At 39.7% G+C, this 21981-nt stretch overlaps 1 protein-coding gene across 3 annotated transcripts in view; it reads right to left on the reverse strand.

Moving 5' to 3' along the window:
• Positions 1–1231: 1231 nt before the first annotated feature.
• Positions 1232–21981, reverse strand: part of FAM117A (family with sequence similarity 117 member A) — a 47896-nt gene continuing 27146 nt past the window's right edge. The window contains exons 3-8 of one of the 3 annotated variants that reach the window (XM_070726483.1): positions 13641–13730; positions 12539–12637; positions 10651–10764; positions 7351–7579; positions 4889–5009; positions 1232–3897 (exon numbers count right to left, since the gene is read on the reverse strand). In XM_070726483.1, coding sequence (XP_070582584.1) covers positions 3564–3897; positions 4889–5009; positions 7351–7579; positions 10651–10764; positions 12539–12637; positions 13641–13730 — 987 coding nt within the window. In that variant the 3' untranslated portion in view covers positions 1232–3563. The remainder of the gene's footprint in view (positions 3898–4888; positions 5010–7350; positions 7580–10650; positions 10765–12538; positions 12638–13640; positions 13731–21981) is intronic. The other 2 variants (XM_070726485.1, XM_070726484.1) reach the window with 2 other exon arrangements.

Consider the following 21981-nt stretch of genomic DNA (forward strand, 5'->3'; position numbering starts at 1 on the left):
GAGCAATGATGGACTACCAACATTTTTACTACCACACTGTGGATGTGGCTTATGCATTTTGTTTCAGATAGGCAATATCCACGGCACCACCTTGATCCAACACCTTTGTGACATAGTCAAAGAAATCAATGAGATTAATCTGACATGATTTGCCTTCAGTAAAGCCATGCTGATTTGGGTCCAATAAGTTGTTTTTTAGGTACTGATTTATCCTCTTTTTGAGTAGAGTCTCCATCATTTTAACTATAACTGATGTCAAGCTAACTGGCCTGTAGTTACCAGCTTCTTCTCTACTGCCCTTCTTGTGGATAGGCACAACACTGGCCATTCTCCAATCGTCAGGAACATCTGTTAACAGGGATTGGTTAAACAAATCAGTCAGGGGGGGTAGCAATGACAGATCTGTTCCTTGAGCTATTTGTAAAAATAATAAAAGCAGGATTTAAAAATGTAATTTACATAAATAAATGGCCTATAAATTCCTACAATGGAATCTTTTATTTCTCACTCTTTTTAATTTTATCCAGATACTTTCAACAGGATATTGAAGGACTTTAATTTCTTCCCAGAAAATACGACTTTGAAAAACCCCTAAAAACCATTCCATCTTTTTATTCTACCTTTGTACAGATAATATATTATGAATATTGTGTTCCATTCATGGTGCTCATCCCATTATGTTTCTGTGAAACATAAGCCTTGTTGACTCAAAGTAAGTCTTTCTCCTGTTTATTATCTGTGCATTAGGGACCAGAATACCATTCTTATTTGCAAATTCTTTAGTGTTCTTAAAACAAAGTGATTGGAGGCTACCAAAGGTAGCCCAGGGTGAGGGTGGCGGAGTTAAGTTACAAGAATGGCATATTGCAGGGCTATACGGCTAGCAATAAAAACCATACCAATGTATCTTCTGGAAACTGGACATTTTATGACTGACCTGTTTATCATGGCAGCCAGTATTTACAGACATTTTCTGAGTGTAAACCACAAATATTCTCAAAAATTTAAATGTGACCAATGACTAAATAAAAAAAGTAATAGCTTAATGTAGTATCTGGGATATGGACAGATAATAAATCATCACTCAATCCATCAGTCAGTTTTCATTCAGTTTTGATAGTGCAATGTAAACTTGTAAGGCTATAAATAATACAACTGTAAATATGAAAATCAATCAAAGGGTTTTTAACATTGCCTTCTCCTTTTTTAACATAATGTAGTATAAACATAGTTGATACTCAAAATTTTTATTATTCTTTTAATTGGTTTAAACACCAAGAATCTGCAAAAACCTTTCAATTCAAGATGCAATGAACCTCTGAGGCTAAGATTGTTTCATTAAGCTTTTCATGGTGCATACAGTACATTAACATTTACAAAAACTTCAAAAGTAGCTGCAAAAATACTGTCTTCAAAAGAAAATATAGACTCTCTATTTCATAAAACCCTCCTAGTACAATCCATAAATTTAATAATAAAATATGACTTCCAAATACACCTTGCAATCAAGGCATCATCAAGTTTAAGGCCTTTCTACTGAAGGGTTTGCTAGAGCAGTGTTTTTCAACCAGTGTGCCGCGAGACATGGTCAGGTGTGCCGCGAAGAAAGAAGCTCAGGTTCCGGTCTTGTAACTTTTTGATGAGGGTGCGAAGAGCAAAAAGTTGCGAGACTGGAAGCTGAGCTTCCTTCTTCGCGCCTTCCACATTTTCTGGCAGCTGCAGCATCCCGCCTGGCTGGAGCTTCCCTGGCAGGTGAGCTTTGGGGCCCAGCGGGAGGGCACCAGCAGCGGGAGGATGCCGGCAGCAGCGTCACCAGGCAGTAGCTCTAGGGTAGAGGCATCGGCGGCGGCAGCTGGACATGTTGCTGGATGCCGCACATGCTGGCGCTGTGGAGCTGGAACTGGCCAACTGGCTGGGCCGGGCTGGAGGTGCCAGCCCCGCACCCATGCCCAGCGTAACGCCAGCATGTATGATGTCCAGCCACTACCATCAGTCCCTCTGCCCTGGAGCTCCCGCTCACAGCCAACCGCCTTGCCACCACCTCGCGGCTACTGCCCGATACCGCTGTTGCTGGCGTGGTGTACGAGAGAGAGAGAGAGAAAGAGAGAGACACACACACACAGACTCAGAGAGCAAGAGAGAGGGGGAGAGAGAAAGAGAAAGCAAGAGAGAAAGCAAGAGTGAGAGAGAAAGCAAGCAAGAGAGAAATAAAGCAAAAGAGAGAGAGAGGAGAGGAAGAGAGAGAAATGAGCAAAAAGGGGACAAAAAAAGAGAAATGAAAAAATGACTGACGCAGAGAATGAGAGGAAACAGAAAGAAACAAAAGAGAGAGTTAAGTGACTCTTTATTTAAAGCATATGATAAAAAGCACCCAAAGAATAAGGGGGGGGGGGGGGAGAAACCCAGCCGTCACTTGTTTTTGGGAAGAATTAGAAAAAAATCCCAGCCCTCACCTGGTTTTGGAAATGGTTCGAGTGTGTATACACACAAAAAAAAACCAAGGGAGGGGAGGAGACAGGGATAGAAAAAGATGGAAAAAGAGTGACATTTTGGTTGGTGGTGTGCCCCAGGATTTTGTAAATGTAAAAAATGGGCCGCGGCTCAAAAAAGGTTGAAAATCATTGTGCTAGAGTATAGGATGAAGATGTAGGTGAACACAGGATCTTTGGATTCTTTTTAAATGAATATAAAGCTGAGTGGATTTTCCAATCCATGAACTAAAATGGTTGTAGTGTCAAGATGCAACTGTTGAGTTCAATTAATTATAATAAAGGAAAATAGCAAATGTTAATTTCATTGGCAGCTGCATCCCTCAAGAGTGAGACTTGGCCTTCAATTGCATTCTACAAAGTTCTTTGGGAAAAAAATAATTTCAGGTGGTCCATTTGGAAAAACTGCAAATAGGACATTCCTCCTTTGCTGATCCTTCTTATGAAGGGACTCAAGATTTTTATATCTCTAAACACACATTGAATAACTTGCTTTTTCAATTATCCGGTGCGGCATAATCATTAGGAAAGAAAATACTTCAAAGCATTTAGCTTGTTATATTCCAGTGATGTGAGTGCCATATAGTGTAGAGCACAATATGAAAAGAATCTTAATAGGGTATTGCAGATTTGAGACCCCACGAAACAGTACTCTGCTAATTTTTTACCCAGCGACATCAACTTTTCAACCAGCATACACAGGTTGTGGCATCTTATATTCACTGTATACTCTATTCTGTAGAAACCTTGAGAAACATCTCTAGGAACATTTAAACACCATCAATGAGCTCCTGCCTCACACAGCAAGCAGAGAGAAAGACAATCCCTGTAATTAATTGTTTTACGTATTCCAAATGAGGAGATGCTATCTTTGCTCTTCGGATACCAGAGTAGCAGAAATACATTGACAGAGATGTTTAAGGAAAAGAAGTGCTCCTTGAAAGGAGTCCAATAGCAATCTTTACTTTAAGGCTGTTGCTGGGATCATTCAGTTTCCCAATATCAAGGCACTTTTTTCTACAGGCCTTGGAAGGACCATGAATTTATTTTGCCTCTACTCCACTCCCTGGCTCTTCAGACGGCTACAGAACTATGAAAGAGGGCAGTGTCTTCAGGCTGATGCCGTTTCCAGGACTCCAAATCTAATGAAGGAGATTTTGGATTTTCACTGAAGTCGTCTCCCCTCAAGTCTTTCTGTAAAGTGTGGATGGGGATGGCATTAGGGGGTTGGCAAGAAGAAAATGTGCCCGAGGACTTTGGGCTGGTAGAGGAAGAGAAGTCTCTGTTTGGAATATTTACTTTGGGAATAAGAGGTTTTAACAGACTAAACTGGCAGAAGGCAGAGCCTGTTGGTTTGAAGTAGACTTTGTTCTTATCAGGGCAAGAAGGCAGGACAAGCTGATTAGGCCTAAAAAGAAAAATCAGAATTAAAAAGATATGTTAGAATGAATGTTAACAAGTATTTTAGATTTTGATAGGTTATAGGAATGCAACAGAACAAATAAGACATTTTTTTAAAAAAATAGGCATGGACTGTTATGTCTTTCAGGATTTTGCACTTTACTGCAAAAATGGGGGAGATGCTCACCAAGAGCCTGGCACAACAGACATTACCGGATTAAGACATTTTCAATTTTCAATTCTTTATTGCATTGTCATAAACCCACTGATGTGCACAGCAGTCCATCCAAGAGATACTATGATTGCCAAGAAAGAAATACAATGCAAGTACAGAAGTATCAATTCTTTTTCATCCCTAAGTATTATCCACCCCAAATCAATTTTATATAAAGAATCATTGAACTGCTTTAGCAATGAAACAAAAATAGATGGATTGCATTCATATATTAAAACTCTCCTCTAACCTTGTCTCGGAATAAACTCAGTCCATACCACAAATGAGTTAGATTCTATTTTGTTGGTGAACTAGAAAAGAACAGATTTCTACATTATTTTTTTTTAAAAAAACAACTATATTAGAAGTCTGGTAACACTTACATATTGTCTTATTAATTTTTGCTTTGCACTTGAAATATGTAACAAAGCAATAAATATATTTAGGAAAATGGGTATCATCAGTTTCAGAGCAGGAGTGGACTAAACAAGACCACCTTGAATCAATCCTGATCTTAAGATCAGCTTGTGTCTCAAAATTACTATAAGAATAAGACGTGGGAAGACTGTAAGACAATCTCTTTCAAAGACATTTAGTATAAAGATTGCAAAATGCTTATCTGCTAATGTTTTGTGGAGTTGTCTGCATATAATCCGGATTAAAATTGGTTCTTACTTTTACCATAATTTTATCAGCATTATATGGAGGGACGTTCTGTACTTGAGCCTCAGTTTTTTGCTCTATCATCTGTAGTTGCAAACAGTAAAGGTGACCTCTTACTTACACTAGTTCCTCAGAAGTATGGATTTTTTCACAACCCTCTGGAGGCTCTCGCTTGAATACAAAGGTATGGTTGGGACGAGGAGACAGGGCAAAGGAAGGTACTGGAGAAAGGCTGCCATTTTCTGAAAGACGAAAATTAAGGAAGAGAACCGATTCAGCCAAATAAATGTAGAAGCAATGAAAGCTCAGTTAATATGATACCTTTACCATATACCAGCAGGATTTCTGTTCCTCAGATAAAATTACATACAAATAGTTATATTTAAAATTACATACGAATGGAGCCGGGGTGGCGCAGCAGGTAGAGTGCTGTACTGCAGGCCACTGAAGCTGACTGTAGATCTGAAGGTCAGCGGTTCAAATCTCATCACTGGCTCAAGGTTGACTCAGCCTTCCATCCTTCCGAGGTGGTTTTGTAAAATGAGGACCCGGACTGTGGGGGCAATATGCTGGCTCTGTTAAAAAGTGCTATTGCTAACATGTTGTAAGCCGCCCTGAGTCTAAGGAGAAGGGTGGCATAAAAATTGAATAAATAAAATAAATAAATATCTGATAGAACTGAACTACTGAATTGAAATCCTATTATGGATTTCATGGTACTTGTGACTACCCAAGCAATCTGTCTCTCTATCAGGTAGGTAGGCAGGTAGGTAGGTAGGTAGGTAGGTGATAGATAGATGGATAGATAGATGATAGATATCATTTATTTAAAACCTTTATAAAGCTGCCCATCTTCAATCAACTCTTGGCAGCTCCCAATTAGAAAACCTGGAATTTTTATCTTCTATATGTATATAAAAAATAGATGTGTGTGTGTGTGTGTATGAGTGTGTGTTCTAGCATAACTCTGGAACCCCTTGAGCAATTTCAACCAAACTTGGTAAACAGATGACGTATCCTCTGGAAACAAATACTGGGGAAGTAAGATATCCCTAGCACTCCTCAGGATGTGTATGTGTCTGCATGTGTGTGTGTGTGTGTGTGTGTGTGTGTTTGTTCCAGCATAATGCTCAAATTCCTGAGCCACTAAGGAGAGCGATTGTGGCATCTTAGGGCAGCAATTGTTTGTGATGTCACTTCCTTCACAGCTCCCTCTGGAAAGCCAGCCGTGATTTTTGCCCTCCAAGGGACCAATAGGGAGGCACCTGATGTTCCCTCTTCTTGGCAGAAGGCACCTACGGTGGATTTGGTGCCAGGATCATAGAAAGGGCAGGAAAGAGGAGCACATGGGAGGGGGAAGGGAGATGGCAAGAATGATGGGCATTGGAGTATGGGGAAGAAAGGTCCCTCTCAATGGCTCCCTGTCAGACAAAGGCTTCAATGTCTGTACTTCTTTTCCTCCAATACAGGATTGGGATAAATAAATACCCAGACAATGCCAGGTTATCAACTAGTATGTTATAAAATAAAAAACTTGATGGAAAAAACCCTACATTCTGAAAGAAAGAAACATTATCTCATCACATTTAATAAGTCTTTCATATCAAGGATGCCCATTAAATATGGTTAAAGAAAAAGTGGATAAAGTGACACAAAATGCACATTTTTAAAAAATAGGTGGCACTTTGCCCCGTAACTCTTTGCAGAACAACCTCTGCTCATAGTTGCCAAAATTGATAGCAGAACGTCTTGCTAATTGGAAGGAGAGGTGGGGGAAACATGATCTAAAATAGGCTTAACCATTTATAAAACTCAGAAGAAAAAAAATCACATTACTTCCAAAATTCCAAGGGAAGGGGATCACATTTTGTCTTCCAGTCCCTGTGCACCATTGTTTGGGTACTTTATGCACATCCAAAATGTTTAGTCCCCAGGTGTCAAAACATTGCCCATCCAACAGAAATAATTGGATCCAATTGTTTACAGCAGGGGTGTCACATTTGTGGCCCTCAAGCTGGATGTGTCACGTGCTGGCCATGCCCACGCTTCTTTAGTGGAGAAAAGTCACGATAGGTCATGTGACAATGTGATGACCCTTGTTTGATATCCCCGGTTTACAATAATGTAACCGTCATTTTATTTATATCTGTTTACATAAAAGAGGGAACTCTTTTTCATTCTTAATACTGCCAGAATACATCACTCAAATCAAGAGCCGGGGTGGCGCAGCAGGTAGAGTGCTGTACTGCAGGCCACTAAAGCTGACTGTAGATCTGTAGGTAGGTAGCGGTTCAAATCTCATCACCGGCTCAAGGTTGACTCAGCCTTCCATCCTTCCAAGGTGGTTTTGTAAATTGAGGACCCGGATTGTGGGGGCAATATGCTGGCTCTGTTAAAAAGTGCTATTGCTAACATGTTGTAAGCCACTCTGAGTCTAAGGAGAAGGGCGGCATAAAAATTGAATAAATAAATAAATTGCTAAATGTCAAACAACATTTAAAACAACAAGCCAACTCATCCAATTCTTGAAAGCTCTGTACAACAGCAGACTGCGGCTAACTTAACCAGACCTAACAAACTTACCTATACCTTTGTTCTCCAAATTTAGCTTGGCTAAAAAACCAGGCAAATCTTCATCAGTTATCATCTGGGTAGGAGAAGGTGAGGATTGTTGAAGAGCATCTGAAGGGGATGGGGAAAGAGAAAGGCTGCTGCAGGGGCTACTGTTGTTTTCTGGTCGGGGCAACAAGTAATCTTCTGTATTTCTTTGGAAAGGAATTGGAGCTCTGTGCCCATCTGGGACCTCCAAGACCTAAAAGAAAATATACCTTCTAAGCATAAAGAAGCAGGCTGGAGTGAGCAGAATCATGGGGAGACCCAGACAACATTTAAAAATATTTAAAGCACTTTATCCCGCTCCTTCCAAAAACATCCCTGTAGCAATTTATATAACACTAATATTGCTAAAGGTATAGTGTATAAGGAGGCTTATAGTTACTGATAAAAATTATTTTAGGGAGAAGAGAAACCAAATGAAGCTAACTCCTATTCCTTTATCATAACTTGGTGGAATATAGATGTGCTTCAGAAATAATGGTATGAAGGAAAGAGAGCTGAAAACCAAGGAGTAACAATAATTTTCCCCACATAAATCATATCCCAAAGATAGGACTATCCACAATTTACATTAGATAGTAATAATAGTTTTGGGTGCAAGGCAAAGAGTAAGGTGAAGTGATACCAAGATGAAATTTTGACTAAAATGTGATATGCATTTAGTCAAGGGAGCAATATCTAAAGCACTCTAATTTAACTTTGTGAAAAAGATAGCAGAAGGTTAAAGACCACATTTATCAATCCCCAGTGAGGGTGGCCTAGATCAATATTTGCTACCAGTACTGGATACAATATTTGAAGAGAGTCAATGATAAGGACAAAATGCCCTGCAGGTGTATGTGAAAAAACCTCTCCTGCTTTTTCTTCCCCCTCCCCTTTACTAAGAAATCATTGGAGAATTATTTTTGTCTCATAGGTACACTTGTACAATTCCGCTTGCAAAACCTCCTTGCTTTGGGAGGTATTTGTGTATAGCTTTGGAGCCCTTTTGTTTTGCTGTCATTAATAAAAGCCCTTGGAAAATTCAATTTTTTGAGAAAAATTCCATTCAACATTAGCAACTTTAAGATATGTGATTTTCAATCCTAAAATCTCCCCTACCCCGAGGATTGCCATTGTTAAGAAATTCAGGTGTTGCTGAAGTTAGCAAAGACTGCTGTAATACAATGTCTTTAATATCTACATGAAACCGCTGGGTGAGATCATCTGAGGGCACGGGGTGAGTTACCATGAGTATGCTGACGATACTGAGCTATACATTTCCGCCCAGTATCCACTCAGTGAAGCAGTGGGAGTAAGGTGGCGGTGTCCGGAGGCTGTTAGGGTTTGGATGGGTGTTAGGCTCAGACTCAACCCCAACAAGACAGAGTGGCTGTGAGTTTTATCTCCCAAGGACAACTCCATCTGTCTGTCCATCACTCGGGGGAGGGGAGCTTTTGACCCCTTCAGAGAGGGTCTGCAACTTGGGCATCCTCCTTGATCCACAGCTGACCTTAGAACACCATCTTTCAGCTGTGGTGAGGAGGGCATTCGCCCAGTTTCGCCTGGTGCGCAAGTTGGGGCCCTATCTGAATAGAGAGTCTCTACTCACATGCCCTTATCACTTTGAGGTTCGACTACTGCAATGCTCCCTACATGGAGCTACCTTTGAAGAGTGTTCAGAAATTGCAGATAGTACAAAATGCAGCCGCGAGAGCGATCATGGGCCTCCCAAGGTATGCCTATGTCTCTACAGCACTCCGTGAGCTGCACTGACTACCGATTAGTCTCCAAATAAAATTCAAAGTGTTGGTTATGACCTATAAAGCCCTACATGGCATGGGACCAGATTACTTACAGGACTGTCTTCTACCTCATACATCCCAGGAGCCAGTCAGGTCTCACAGAATTGGCCTTCTCCAGGTCCGGTCAGCCAGACAAGTTTGAAGAGCCTTCTCTGTGGTGGCCCCACCCGTATGGAATGAGCTCCCCTCAGAGATCTGTACTGCCTCTACTTTCCCTGCCTTCTGTAAACTTTTAAAGACCCACTTTTGCTGGCAGGCCTGGGGCCATTGAAATTTTAACACCTTTTCCCACCCAATGAACAAATGTGTGATGTACGATGTATGAATGTGTTGTTAACTCTTAATTATGGGGATTTAAATATGTGAGCCGCCCTGAGTCCTAGGAGAAGGGTAGCATAGAAATCAATCAATCAATCAATCAATCAATTAATAGATAAATAAATGTAACTGAATGGAATTCAGGGAACACATTGCTTGTTAACATAGGAACACAGTGACTTCTATTAAGAAACTAATAACAAGGTTTATAACAGATATATTGCATTTTTTGGACTATAAGATGCGCCGGCGTATAAGACGCACCAAGATTTCAAAGAGGTAAGTAAGGGGGGGAAAGTTTTTGCCATCCACCAGCCCCCAGGAGCACTCTGCAGACCCCCCAAACTTTCTGCACATCCCAATTTTGTGAAAAACGAGCCTTTTTTTTTTTTTTTTTTTTGCAAAATGGAGGTATTTTTGCCCACCCAGAGCTGTCAGGAGCACTACAGACTCCCAAACGTTCTGCATAACTGTTTTCATGCAGGGCAGGGCTTAGAGAGGTCAAAAAAGGGATGTATTCGGTATATAAGACACACCAACATTTCCACCCTCTTTTAGGGGTGGGGGTTAGTATTTATTTCTCTAATTGTTATACCTTGTAAATATCTAGAACCCTAAAATTATTTTTAACTTTGTTTCCCAAACAGGGGCAAGTATTCTCGGAGTGAGATTCAAGTTGGAGTCTCTGGGTTTCAATCCATTTCCACAAAATTACTTTCTCCCAGTTTTTTCTCCCTGTTGGGCTACACAGTGAGATGCCCACAGCTGCTATTTCCTAACCGGCAGTTCTATCCCAGAATCATCATAATCTCTTGCAAAGCAAAACAAAACATAGTTTGTCCTCAAAAGTGGACTTTATACATTTGCTCTGTCTGACAGTCTGCCCTGTGAAGAACAGTGCAGTGTATATCACTATGAAATATATATTTGTACTTCATAGCCAGAAGAAAACTTTGATGGCCAGAATCTCCTTTTCCTCGTTACACAAATTTGAAGGTACAGAATCCAAATCATGCATGGAAAAGCATGCCATTGTGTTTAGACAGGAGGAGCTTTGTTATTAAAACTGGCAGTGAAAACTGTGCAAACATCCAGCAAAAAATTGACATGTTCTGAGTTCCAGATAAGGTGACTCTCATATCTCACCCCACCAGCCATAACTCACTCTGAAGAGATCATCGTCTCCTTCCTCCTTTGCAAACAACTCTTCCAATTCCTGATCAGTACTGTCGAAACTGTTATTCAAAGAAGAGCTGCTCGATATAGATATCGGGGAACCCTACAAACAAGGACATGTAGTGTTGTATCAAGAAGTCATTAACATCTTGGTGCAAGCATAGCATATTCTCCAAGGTGGATAACTTTGTGGACCAACATCCTCCCACCTCCTATGAACATATTAAGTACTTTGAAATTTGGCAATTACTCTACTGATCCCCAATAGTCTGAAAGCTGCTCTTATATCATAATTTAATGGACTATTGCTTGCTAATGTTATTTCAATTTTTAATTTTTTTGCAACATGCTGGATTATAATATACCTGCAGGAATTATATGTAGCTAAGATAATATATGGCTGGCTTTGCGTGATGTTTTTTTGTTGTTGTTTCATGTAAATACAGTATAGCCAATGGTTCTTATGTATGTTGCTCCAGACACTGAGCTTAGGACCATCTGCATATCAATAAGATTCTTACACTGAGCAAGACATCTTTTTCCTCTAATTGTCAATGAAAATGGTAATTGGGAGACAACTGGGAAATAGACTAGTAAAGGTATGGCTAATATAATCTGATGTATCTAGTTTGGGTATCGGCAACCTGTGGCTCCAGGGCTGCATCCTTCTTTAATCCCGGTTCCCGGTTGCCCTGTCGTGGCAGAGGTATGAAACAGCTGATGCCCTGTCACAATGGTGGAGATGGCCGTAGCCTTAGTGTGGGAGCGAAGTGGCGCTGCACTTGCCTTCATCATGGTAAATTTGCTGTTGCTCCATCGCCTGCTTGCTGCTCTCGCAGCGCCTTGTGCAGTAGTGTGCCTCACAATGGGGGACACTGGCTCCCCTCCTCCCGGAGCCCGTTACGACATAGAGCCCCAATGCGACTCTGCATTGTCATCAGCTCACTCTTGTCTCCTGGATGTCAGTTGCTTTTCCTACAGAGATGCCCCACCTCCCCGCCGGCTAGCTGGTCTTTGGCTCTGCGCAGACCAGCTGATCATTGGAGTGCTTCTCCTCGGCTCATTGGCCTCTGGTGACGAATGAGCCCAGGAGTTCCCAGCACCAGTTGAAGAGTTCCTTTCTGCCCCCGGGGGGGAGAGAGGATGGAGGGAGAGAAGGAGAGAGGCAGGGAAAGAGAGAGAGGGAGGGAGAGAAGGGGGGGAGAGACAGTGAGAGGGAAAAAAGGGAGAAAAGATAGAAAGGGGGGGAGGGAGGAACGAATAACATTTTTACAGAACTATAAGTATGTTGAGGCCTTTGAGACAAGCAGCCGGGAGGCGAAGCCCAGTGTGACAAGAGGTGGCTGGGACAGGCGGGGTTAGGTGCAGCTGGGCATTGCAAATAATTTAAAAGCTGGTCCTCTGCCCAAATGACCGGCTGCAAAGATGTGGCTGGGATGGTGGTCATGTGGCTAGGTGAGAGTGAATAACGTCGGGTTAGCTACGCCCAACCAGGTTTTGTGGCTTTCAGTGTTTTCTTTCCGTGGGAAATGGATAAAAATGGTTCTTTTGAGTGTTTAACGTTGCAGACCCCTGGTCTAGTTCATCTGCATGTTAGCTATGGATTCTAGTGGAGCTTTAAAAAAGTCATACATAATTTCAATATACAAAGCCAATTCAGTAACAGGCGCACAAAAATATCCCTATTCCTTATATTATGCCTTACGTTGAAGGAAATTAATTGTTCCAGCGTCCCTATATAAGCCATTGATAATTGAATACTTCTTTAGAAAAAAAAAATCAATAAAACTTTCTTTCCTTCAGTCCAAGAGAGTTTCTATTTCCTGCCATTTTCTAATAGGAACATTAAAGAAATATACAAAAAAAAAAGAAGATACCTTGGTTGATGGGACCATGCTATGATTGCCTTGGTCTTTCCCTTTGCTATTCCAAACAGAAAGTTTTGTTCGCTGGAGCTGTTGCTTTAGCTTAGCAATCTAGAGAATGAAAAATTACTAATCTTAAATAGAGTAATGGATGAGGTTTGGTTTTTTTATTTTTTTTTCATCCCATCTTTATTATTTTTATAAACAATTCCAGGTTGCAGACATACCTAATGTCTAACCTCCTTCTTTATCCCATTTCCCCCTTAATAATAACCTTGTGAGTTGAATTGGGCTAAGACAAAGTAACTGCCCCAAAGACACCCAGCCGACTTTCATGCCTAGAGCAGGACTAGAACCCACAGCCTCTCAGTTTCTGGTTTGGTGTCTTAATCAATAGATCAAACCAACTAATAAACTGAGATGCAGTGCCCAAAAGATAGATGCATTGATGGTGGGCAATTCATCTGTTCATTTAAATAATGTCCAGGTAGTACTGGAGGATTGCACTCTCTTTGATCAATTGCATAGAGAATGGGTACAGGCATTTCAAGACTTGCTAGTTTTAGGGAGCTCCATCATTACTATCTCTTACTTCTTTGTGAAATGCTACTGATTTATGGTTTAAAGTATTTTTTTAAATTATGTATTTGGTTTTTGTAAAGCCTTGAAAACTATGGTAGAAAAAACCAAAGGTCCCAGTATTTGTGAGATAATAGACAAATAAACGAATAAATATACGCAAATAAGGTTATCAGAGCGTAGGAAATCTAATATTTTAATTTAAAAAAATCTCTCAAACAAATTCCATCTCTGAATCCTTGTTCCAAAGGGCCATCAATTCTGATTTGTTATATTCTCTTTTAAAGAGTGATCATAAAATACATTTCTACAATTAGCCTAACATTGAATGTGAATAGATGATTTTAAAAACGAAAAATGAAATAAAATAAACCTACTTGCACTAAACCTACCTGCAGAGTAACCATTCTTGTTTTCCAAAAAAGAACAGAAAATAATGCTGCTAAAACAAGAGGTACTCTGGCAATTTAATCCCTTTTGTACATAACATAGTGGTAAGATAAATGGCACTTGCCATACCAAGTGATCATCTTACCTCTCTACGATGATCCATACTATTCCATGAGGCAGATCGCTTATGATCTGCAACTTTTCTCAGCTCTGACTCATGCCAAGATACTGGAGTCTGCAAAGAGTGAGGAAGGCATGAGCTATCAATATCGGATCAACATTTGGAAGTTTAAAGATATTAGTTCCAATGTGGCAATCTTCTTCCTAAGAGCTATTCTGAAAGAATACTGATAATGAAATTATTCTAAAAGTACAAGAATCAAAAACATGAAACTTTTCCCTGTCCAGAAAAAAAAGCTCAAATTAACGATTTCATAACTTTTCCTTCATGAAAATAATCCTAGAACTGATTTTAGAGAGGATAATCCTGCACAATTAATTGAAGCACTGATATCCACAAAGAACTGGTTCCATCAGCACTTTACGCCTTGACTGTTTTAAAATTATATCTCATTGGGCAAAAAGGCTGGAAGTTTCATGCTCTCTCAAATGGGTGGATTTCAGCTCCTAGAATTTTCCAGCCAGCATGTTAGGATATTCTAATCACATTGGCTAGGAATGCTGGCAACTAGTCCTAGTATAGAGTACTAAGATTGAGAATAGTTACACTAAATATGCAACACTGCATGTATCATGAGCCCAAATATATTTCGCATCCCACACAATTTTTGAAGGTACATCAAATTTTCCATACTTTGTGATAGGCAGTCAGGCTTGGACCCAGAGAGGAGAGATTACATGGAGTAAGTGGCAGTCTCAATGTAAGGACAGCCTTCCTCTTTGGCATTTTGGTTGGGAAATCATTGAGTTGAACTCCAAAAGGCTTGGAGAGACTCAGACTGATAATAGCTGATATAAGAAGGACGGTGGAATAGAAAATTTCAACAATTATTATGATAATGGTGTCCAAAACAGCTTCCACCCCAAGGAAAGAGGAAGAAACTGTTTTGAGAACAATCAAGGTCTGAAAACCACAAGGACAGATAAATTGTGGGAAAGGCATAACTCAAAGGTCTTGTCCCCAAAGTTTTAAAATATTTTGCATGACTACAATAGAAAGCTACATGCAGCACCTGTGAAATCTTACAGATGATGGGAACCTTTTTGTTACAACTCATTGTGTGAGTGTATACATGAATGCAGTCAAACCATTATGTTGCTCATAAGGGAAATATATATTGTATATGACGAGTGTTGAAACAGATTTCTTTAATTAAAACTATTGATCACTACATAACTTAGTTCCAGGCCATGTATTTGAATCCAGAAGATCTATTCTGTTGGATCCATCCATAAAGATATAACAGTTAATTGGCAGACCAAAGTGGGAATGGACCCAGAAACAGACCCTTTCGCAGATGACCTCTCTATGGAATTATTCTACCAGTATGAATTATGAAATCTGTATGAGGCCTCCTTACATCTTTATTTTTTTGGTAAAGCAACAAAGATCTAAGAAAAAAATGCCCAGATGAAGCATAGTTACTTGTTTTATGTTATTACTGAAATGTAATAGCAGTTATCCTTTATGAATATTTTGTTTAGATGTTAGCCATCTACAGTTGAGCAAAATGTATTGGCATCTTGGTTGGGAAATCATGGAGCTGAACTCCAAAACACTTAGATTAGATTAGATTAGATTTATTGGATTTATATGCCGCCCCTCTCCGGAAACTTGGAGAGACCCAGACTGAAAATGGCTGATATAAAAAGAACATTGTTTTAAGTACTCGCTGCAATGAAGGGTGACAGTGACACTGTCAATTATTATTCATTATCACTAATTATCTGCAAGACCTCTATATAAAAAAATATACACTCAATTCCCTCAAGCGGGTTTGCCCTTTGCTGCAACTGATGTCAAGTAGCTTGCCATGCAATTATGCTAACAGGTACATTCCGTGCCAAATGTTGGATTGCACAGAAGTGAAGATAATTATAATATTGAAAAGTCAAAGTACTTTTCAGGTAAAGTACATGCCAATGGAGGCATTTTGTACTCTCCATTTCCAATGTAAATTAAGGGACAAATGGTTTACCAACTGTATATATGAGGTTGAGCTGCTAAAACTTTTGTATTTCCTTGTTTCTAAGTATATTACCCATCACAATTAAGTATCAGGATTTTCTCTATATCTTTTGGTTCTCTTCACCCTGATCCTCTAATTTCACAATTACCGGAAGTAATTTTAGAAGGCTTCATTTTGCATCCCAGGTTTCTACTAGGCAAACTGCCAAAAGACCACAAGGGCTCTATCCAGTAAATGGCAGCCAAAATTTTTACTGCCACACTGTGGGTGTGACTTATTTTGTGGGTGTGTCTTAATGGTCATGTGACTGAGTAGGAGTGGCATGCTTGCCATGTGATCAGGTGAGAGTGGCTTGAATGATCATCATCATGCAAGTGAACTGTTAAGTCCTCAACTTACAACTTTACCAGTGTCATTCGCTGGGGTGACAATTTGCTTTGTGTTTCCCGCGCTCTCCTTCCTGGGTCTCCCCACCCCACCCGCGCTTCAGGCTGCATCGTTAGGCGAACGGGTGCTGCCAGAAGCATAAATGCTGCCAGCGCCGCTTCTACCCAGCAGCTACTTCTGCAAACATCTAGGCTGAAGAACCTTGGAGAGACAATGGATGGCACAGCCTCAACAGCTAAGCAACTATAAAAGTTTAGAAGCCAAGGAACAACATTCCCAGCGAAACGGCTTAGCAAAATTAAGGAGAAGAGCTGCAGAGGAGTTGCAGGCAAGGGCTAAATGCTGTTTGCAAAGGTTCCTCCTCTGCTAGACATACTCCTCAGCTAGAAATGCCATGTGAAAAGTGACCGTATTTTTGTTTAGCAAGCATTTTGGGGTAGGAGCCCATAACCAGCCACGACTAAATATCACCATGGCTGTGATTCTAATTAATGGGGGGGGGGGGGGGGAGTCATTAGCCAATTGTCAGCCATGGTAGACAATTCCACCAAAACAAACAAGGGATGCAGGTTATAGAAGCGTGATTTTTAAAACCCCAAAACTCTGGCCTTGATACTAAGCACAAATCTCTATCTCAGATTAATGTGGAACAGCTTCCTGTCCAAGTGACTAGCTTTCAAGCTACTGAGCTAGTCTCTACAAAGAGAACATGCTGCAGAAGACAGGCATGTTGTATTTGAAGTTTATTTTTCTGTTTCTATGAATGCAAAGGTGGAATCCTCAAGAGCAGGCTGTTCCCCATCTATCCCTCCATCATTGGCTTGACCAAAAACACAAAAACAAAACCTGAGAACAAAAACAGTATCTCTATGTTGAACTTATCCAAGGCTTCAAGAAGTAACCTCAGTTCAGTTCAACCTTATTTCACTACAGGTATAAATTTATTTGGAATGTGTATCTTAGTTGAAGGACTAAGTTGAACTGGTAGAAGTCTTAGCTGAACTGGTATAGTTCATAAAGGGATACAAAACATACTTGATTTTTGGGTGCATCCAATGTTCAAAATGTACTGGATGGAGCCAGAAAATAAACCTTAACATGTTTGTGTGTGTATGTATCTCTCTGTTTCTCTCTGTCTATATGTATGTGTGTTTGTGTAGTCATAAAAGGTAAAATACAACAGAAAAATGAATGAACAAAACAAAAGCATATGTCCAGAACTAACAACAAAAACTGGCGAAAGAGGAAGAGAAAAAGGTGATCCAAATACAAAATAAATCTAATATTTAACATATAGTATCTACCCTAACAGGATGCTGCAAAAAATAGAAAAAACAGTAAATTAACCCCTTTTTACAAATACATGCGCACACACACACAAAAGTAAGAGAATCAACAGATTAAAATGAACATTACATAATCTTCAAATCCCTGGGTTAACAATATTGGGGTGGGGGGGTGGGGGTGGGGGGGAGGTTGGCACATAGAAAGTCCACAAACAGTTTTCACTCTCTTATAAAACTGTCTAGTCAATTATATCTAATCAGAGCAGTTAATATTGCTATCTCTGCTAATTCAGACAATTTTAAAATTCATTCTTCAACTTGTCAGCATTCATTTTTCTTTCCAGTGCTTGTGAAGTACAATACTCACAAACCTTAATATTAATTTACCATATAACTTTAACAAACATTATCACTTCCCTGTATGAGGAAGTGTTTAGAAACTGCAATTGGTTAGGCTTGGGGCATCAAATTCTGCTGGTCTGCTTTAAAGTACATTACCCAAATTTCTCTCCTCATGGTTTATTTAAGATGCAAGGAGATTTTACCCCATTCTGTCCCTGCCCTACGCCCCCAGCCATATGACACAGTCTAATCAACTGCAAATGTGTTTTTCAATACTTGTTTGGTAAAGCTGGCAACAAACCTTATTTTCAACCCTCCTTATGCCCAACAATGAAATCAGGCAGCCTAATAACAGGAAGGAGCCAAAATGCAACGCTCTGCCTTCTTAAGAACTGGTGTAGGAGGGGAAAAGAAAATGTGTTATTGATTCGAGCTTTTGACACTCAAAAGTTTATAATAACTTTAAAAGGTATCACATAAAGTCACTGCATTCAACAAGTCCAGACTCAGTAAATTTCCTGCTGGGGTTAAGAAATTTTGGTTCCCTCCTTGGCTTTAGGAAAGCTGTAAAGACTTACTTGTTCTGTCTTGCAAGGATGGAGACAGTGTTATCCGTGGAGGTGGGGTTCATGGGCATACAAGTTTTATCCTTTCTGATTTAATTTTTTTTTAAAAAAAATTTGAATAAAACGAGGATTGGGAGAAGGAAGCATATAAGTAAACAAATCTTAACTATTGAACTAACAGAAAAAGACAGTATGGGGACTGTCCAAACTGCTCCATGGATAGCAGCCGTGCCAATAGTAAGCCAGTAAAAATAATTAACTTGGGTGATAGATTTAATGCTTGTCACATCAATCTCAGCAGGCAGCAAGGCATAAGCTTTGTCTACTCTCAAGCAGAATGGAGTTGGGGATGGGGATGGGGTGGGGGTTGTGGATGCGAATGGGATGGAATAGGAACAGAAATAAGAATAGAATAGGAATAGAAATAGAATTCTTTATTGGCCAAGTGTGATTGGACACACAAGGAATTTTGTCTTTGGTGCATAAACTCACAGTGAACATAGAAACAGCAAAGCAATACAATCATAAGATACCAATAGGAGAAGGGAAAGGGGGGACACGATCGAAACATTTAAATATGTTCAAGGGTTAAATAAGGTTCAGGAGGGAAGTGTTTTTAATAGGAAAGTGAACACAAGAACAAGGGGACACAATCTGAGGTTAGTTGGGGGAAAGATTAGAAGTAACGTGAGAAAATATTATTTGACTGAAAGAATCGTAGATGCTTGGAACAAACTTTCAGCAGACATGGTTGGTCAATCCACAGTAACTGAATTTAAACATGCCTGGGATAAACATAGATCCATCCTAAGATAAAATACAAGAAATAGTATAAGGGCAGACTAGATGGACCATGAGGTCTTTTTCTGCCATCAATCTTCTATGTTTCTATGTAATAGGAAAAAATGAGAAGGAAAGAAGTAAAATAGCCCTACTACACGGGTAAATATTCTTAGACATAAAAGATCTAGTTAGGAAGTAATGGGTTCAGAAGGTTCAACTATGCAGACTGCCCTAAAGATGACTTTAGAACACCATCTCACTTTCTATGGTGGAATAGAAAATTTCAAAAATTATTATGCTAATGGTGGCCAAAATAGTTTCTACATCAAGGGAAAAGGGAGGACATTGTTTTGAGAACAATCAAGCCTAAAAACCACAAGGACAGATAATCTGTGGGAAAGGCATAACACAAAGGTCTTACCCCCAAAGTTTAAAAATATTTTGCATGACTACAATAGATAGCAAGCTACATGCGGCATTTGTGAAATGTGCAGAGAAAGGAATCTTACAGATGATGGGAACTTTCTTGTTACAACTCATTGTGTGAGTGTATGCATGCATTTAGTCAAACCATTATTTTGCTCCTAAGGGAAATATGTATTATATGTGAAGACGGTTGAAATAGCTTTCTTCATTTAAACTATTGATTGCTACACAACTTAGTTCCAGGCCATGTACTGGATTCCAGAAGATCTATTTTGTTGGATCCATCCAGAAGGTACACACTAAATTCCTTCTTGGCAGGCCAAGGTGGGGATGGACTCAGAAACAGACCCCTTCGCAGCTTACCTCTCTATGGAATTATTCTGATCTGTATGAATTACAAAGTCTGTATGAGGCCTCCTTACATCTTTATTTTTTATAAAGCAACAAAGATCTTAGAAAAAGAAAAATCCAGATGAAACATAGTTACTTGTTTTACATTATTATTGTAATGTAACAGCAGTTATTCTTCATGAGTATTTTGTTTAGATGTTAGCCATCTATATAGTTGAGCAAAAGGTATTAGTGAATAAATAACATCATGGTGCCTTGTAACAATTCTCTATTTCAATTTCCAAAATCCCCAATCAATAGGGGCAATGCTATCTGAAGATTATAAAAGTTAAAAACCAATGAATTTGAAAGTTATCTGAGAACAAAGATCTACAGCTAAGACTGCAGCTCAACCAAGGCTAAGCAATAACCCAACTACCCCTACCTATTTTTTTAAAAAAATAATATAATATTTTCTAGTTGCAGCTGATCACCACACAATACACCAGTGATGGCGAACCTATGGCATGGGTGCCACAGGTGGCACGCGGGGCCATATCTGCTGGCATGTGAGCTGTTGCCCTAGCTAAGCTCCAGCACACGTGTGCTCTGGCCAGCTGATTTGGCTCACACAGAGGCTCTGGGAGGGCATTTTCAGCTTCTGGAGGGCCTCTGGGGGGATGGGGGAGGGCATTTTTGTTCTCCCCAGGCTCCAGGGAAGCCAGGGGAGGGTGAAAAACAGGACTACCAGAAGTTGAGAAACGGGCTGTTCCTGGCCTCCAGAGAGCCCCTGGGGGGCAGGGGAGGCAATTTTTGAATAATGGGTGTGGGCACTCGCGCAGTTGCGATCGTGTGTGCACACACGCTTTCGGCATGCAAGGGAAAAAGGTTCGCCATCACTGCAATACACCATACAATAGTGGCTTCATTTATCATATAAATTTGCTGCCAAATGTGCTGTCATTTTGCATTTTTGTTTATTACATTTATTCATTTATAAAATTTATATGTCACCCATACCACTAACAATGACACTGGGCAGCTTACAAACCTCATAAAACAGAAATATAAACCTTTCAACATTAAATTAAACAAAATTAGGTAAATTAAAAATCAGAAAACTATGGGATGGAGATGGGATCCTCTTCCTAGTCCACTAACCACCTCCAACATGGAATGAACGACCATTGGAGCCCCAGGCCCATTGGCAAAGCTTGGTGTTGAGTCTCTTATGGAAGACCAAGAGGGCGGAGGTGGGTTTCATCTCCAAGAGGACAATGTTCCAGAGGGTGACAGCCATGCAGAAAAGCATATATAGTATAATTATCAATTTATATGTCTATGCTATCTTTTTGGTGGAGGTGGAGTGACAATTCTCTTGCTTTCGTATCCTGATTCACAATAGTCTCTCAAGTACTGTATATCATAATGCATGGAAGAATACTGACATGGATTTTGGAAGGGGAAAAATAAACCACAATTACCGCTTATACATCTTAGCACTTGGGCACAGGAGGCATTCAACGACCAGATGAATAATCTTTGACCTCTGAGAATCAGCATAAGAAAATACTTAAGTTCAGTCACAGTATTAAAAATACTTTAGTTGACCACGAATGGATGATCTTTCGGACACAAGAGGCCGATGGGTCCCAACAAGGAATAAATTTTATAAAATAAATGAAAAAATGTACAGTTTTTCTTCCTAGAGTTCTGAGGGAGTGGCTTGATGAGTTTTCTTCATTTTTTAAAAAAAAGATTAATTAAATATGTTTCAAGGCATTCATTACTATTTCTGTCTGTTTCTTATCCCAAAATGCAAGAAAGCATACTACTACTTTTTAGTGATGAGCAATGAAAATAATTCCAAGGGCTGTCAAAAAAAAAAAAAAGAGAGAGAGAGCTTAGGGTTAAATAAGTTTGCTACTCCTAGCTCTGAAATTAATTGAGGATGCTTGCCAATTTGGCTTGCTTGCCTACTAATCTAATGATTATATAGTTTACTGTAAAACATTAAAGATTAACCTATTTAATATGGTACAAACGTATATGGGTTGATTTTATTTGAGAAATAATGTACCAATAAAGCAGGTTCAAGTTCATAATCTATTTTTAAAGGTCCCATAAATTCTTCCTTTTGTTGCAAAAGACATGGCTACTAAGGAAGACAGGGAATATGTTATCAAAATTTGGTAAAGGATGGTAAGAACTGAGCA

The sequence above is a fragment of the Erythrolamprus reginae genome, chromosome Z (genome assembly GCF_031021105.1).
Source record: "Erythrolamprus reginae isolate rEryReg1 chromosome Z, rEryReg1.hap1, whole genome shotgun sequence".
Lineage (NCBI taxonomy): Eukaryota > Metazoa > Chordata > Lepidosauria > Squamata > Dipsadidae > Erythrolamprus > Erythrolamprus reginae.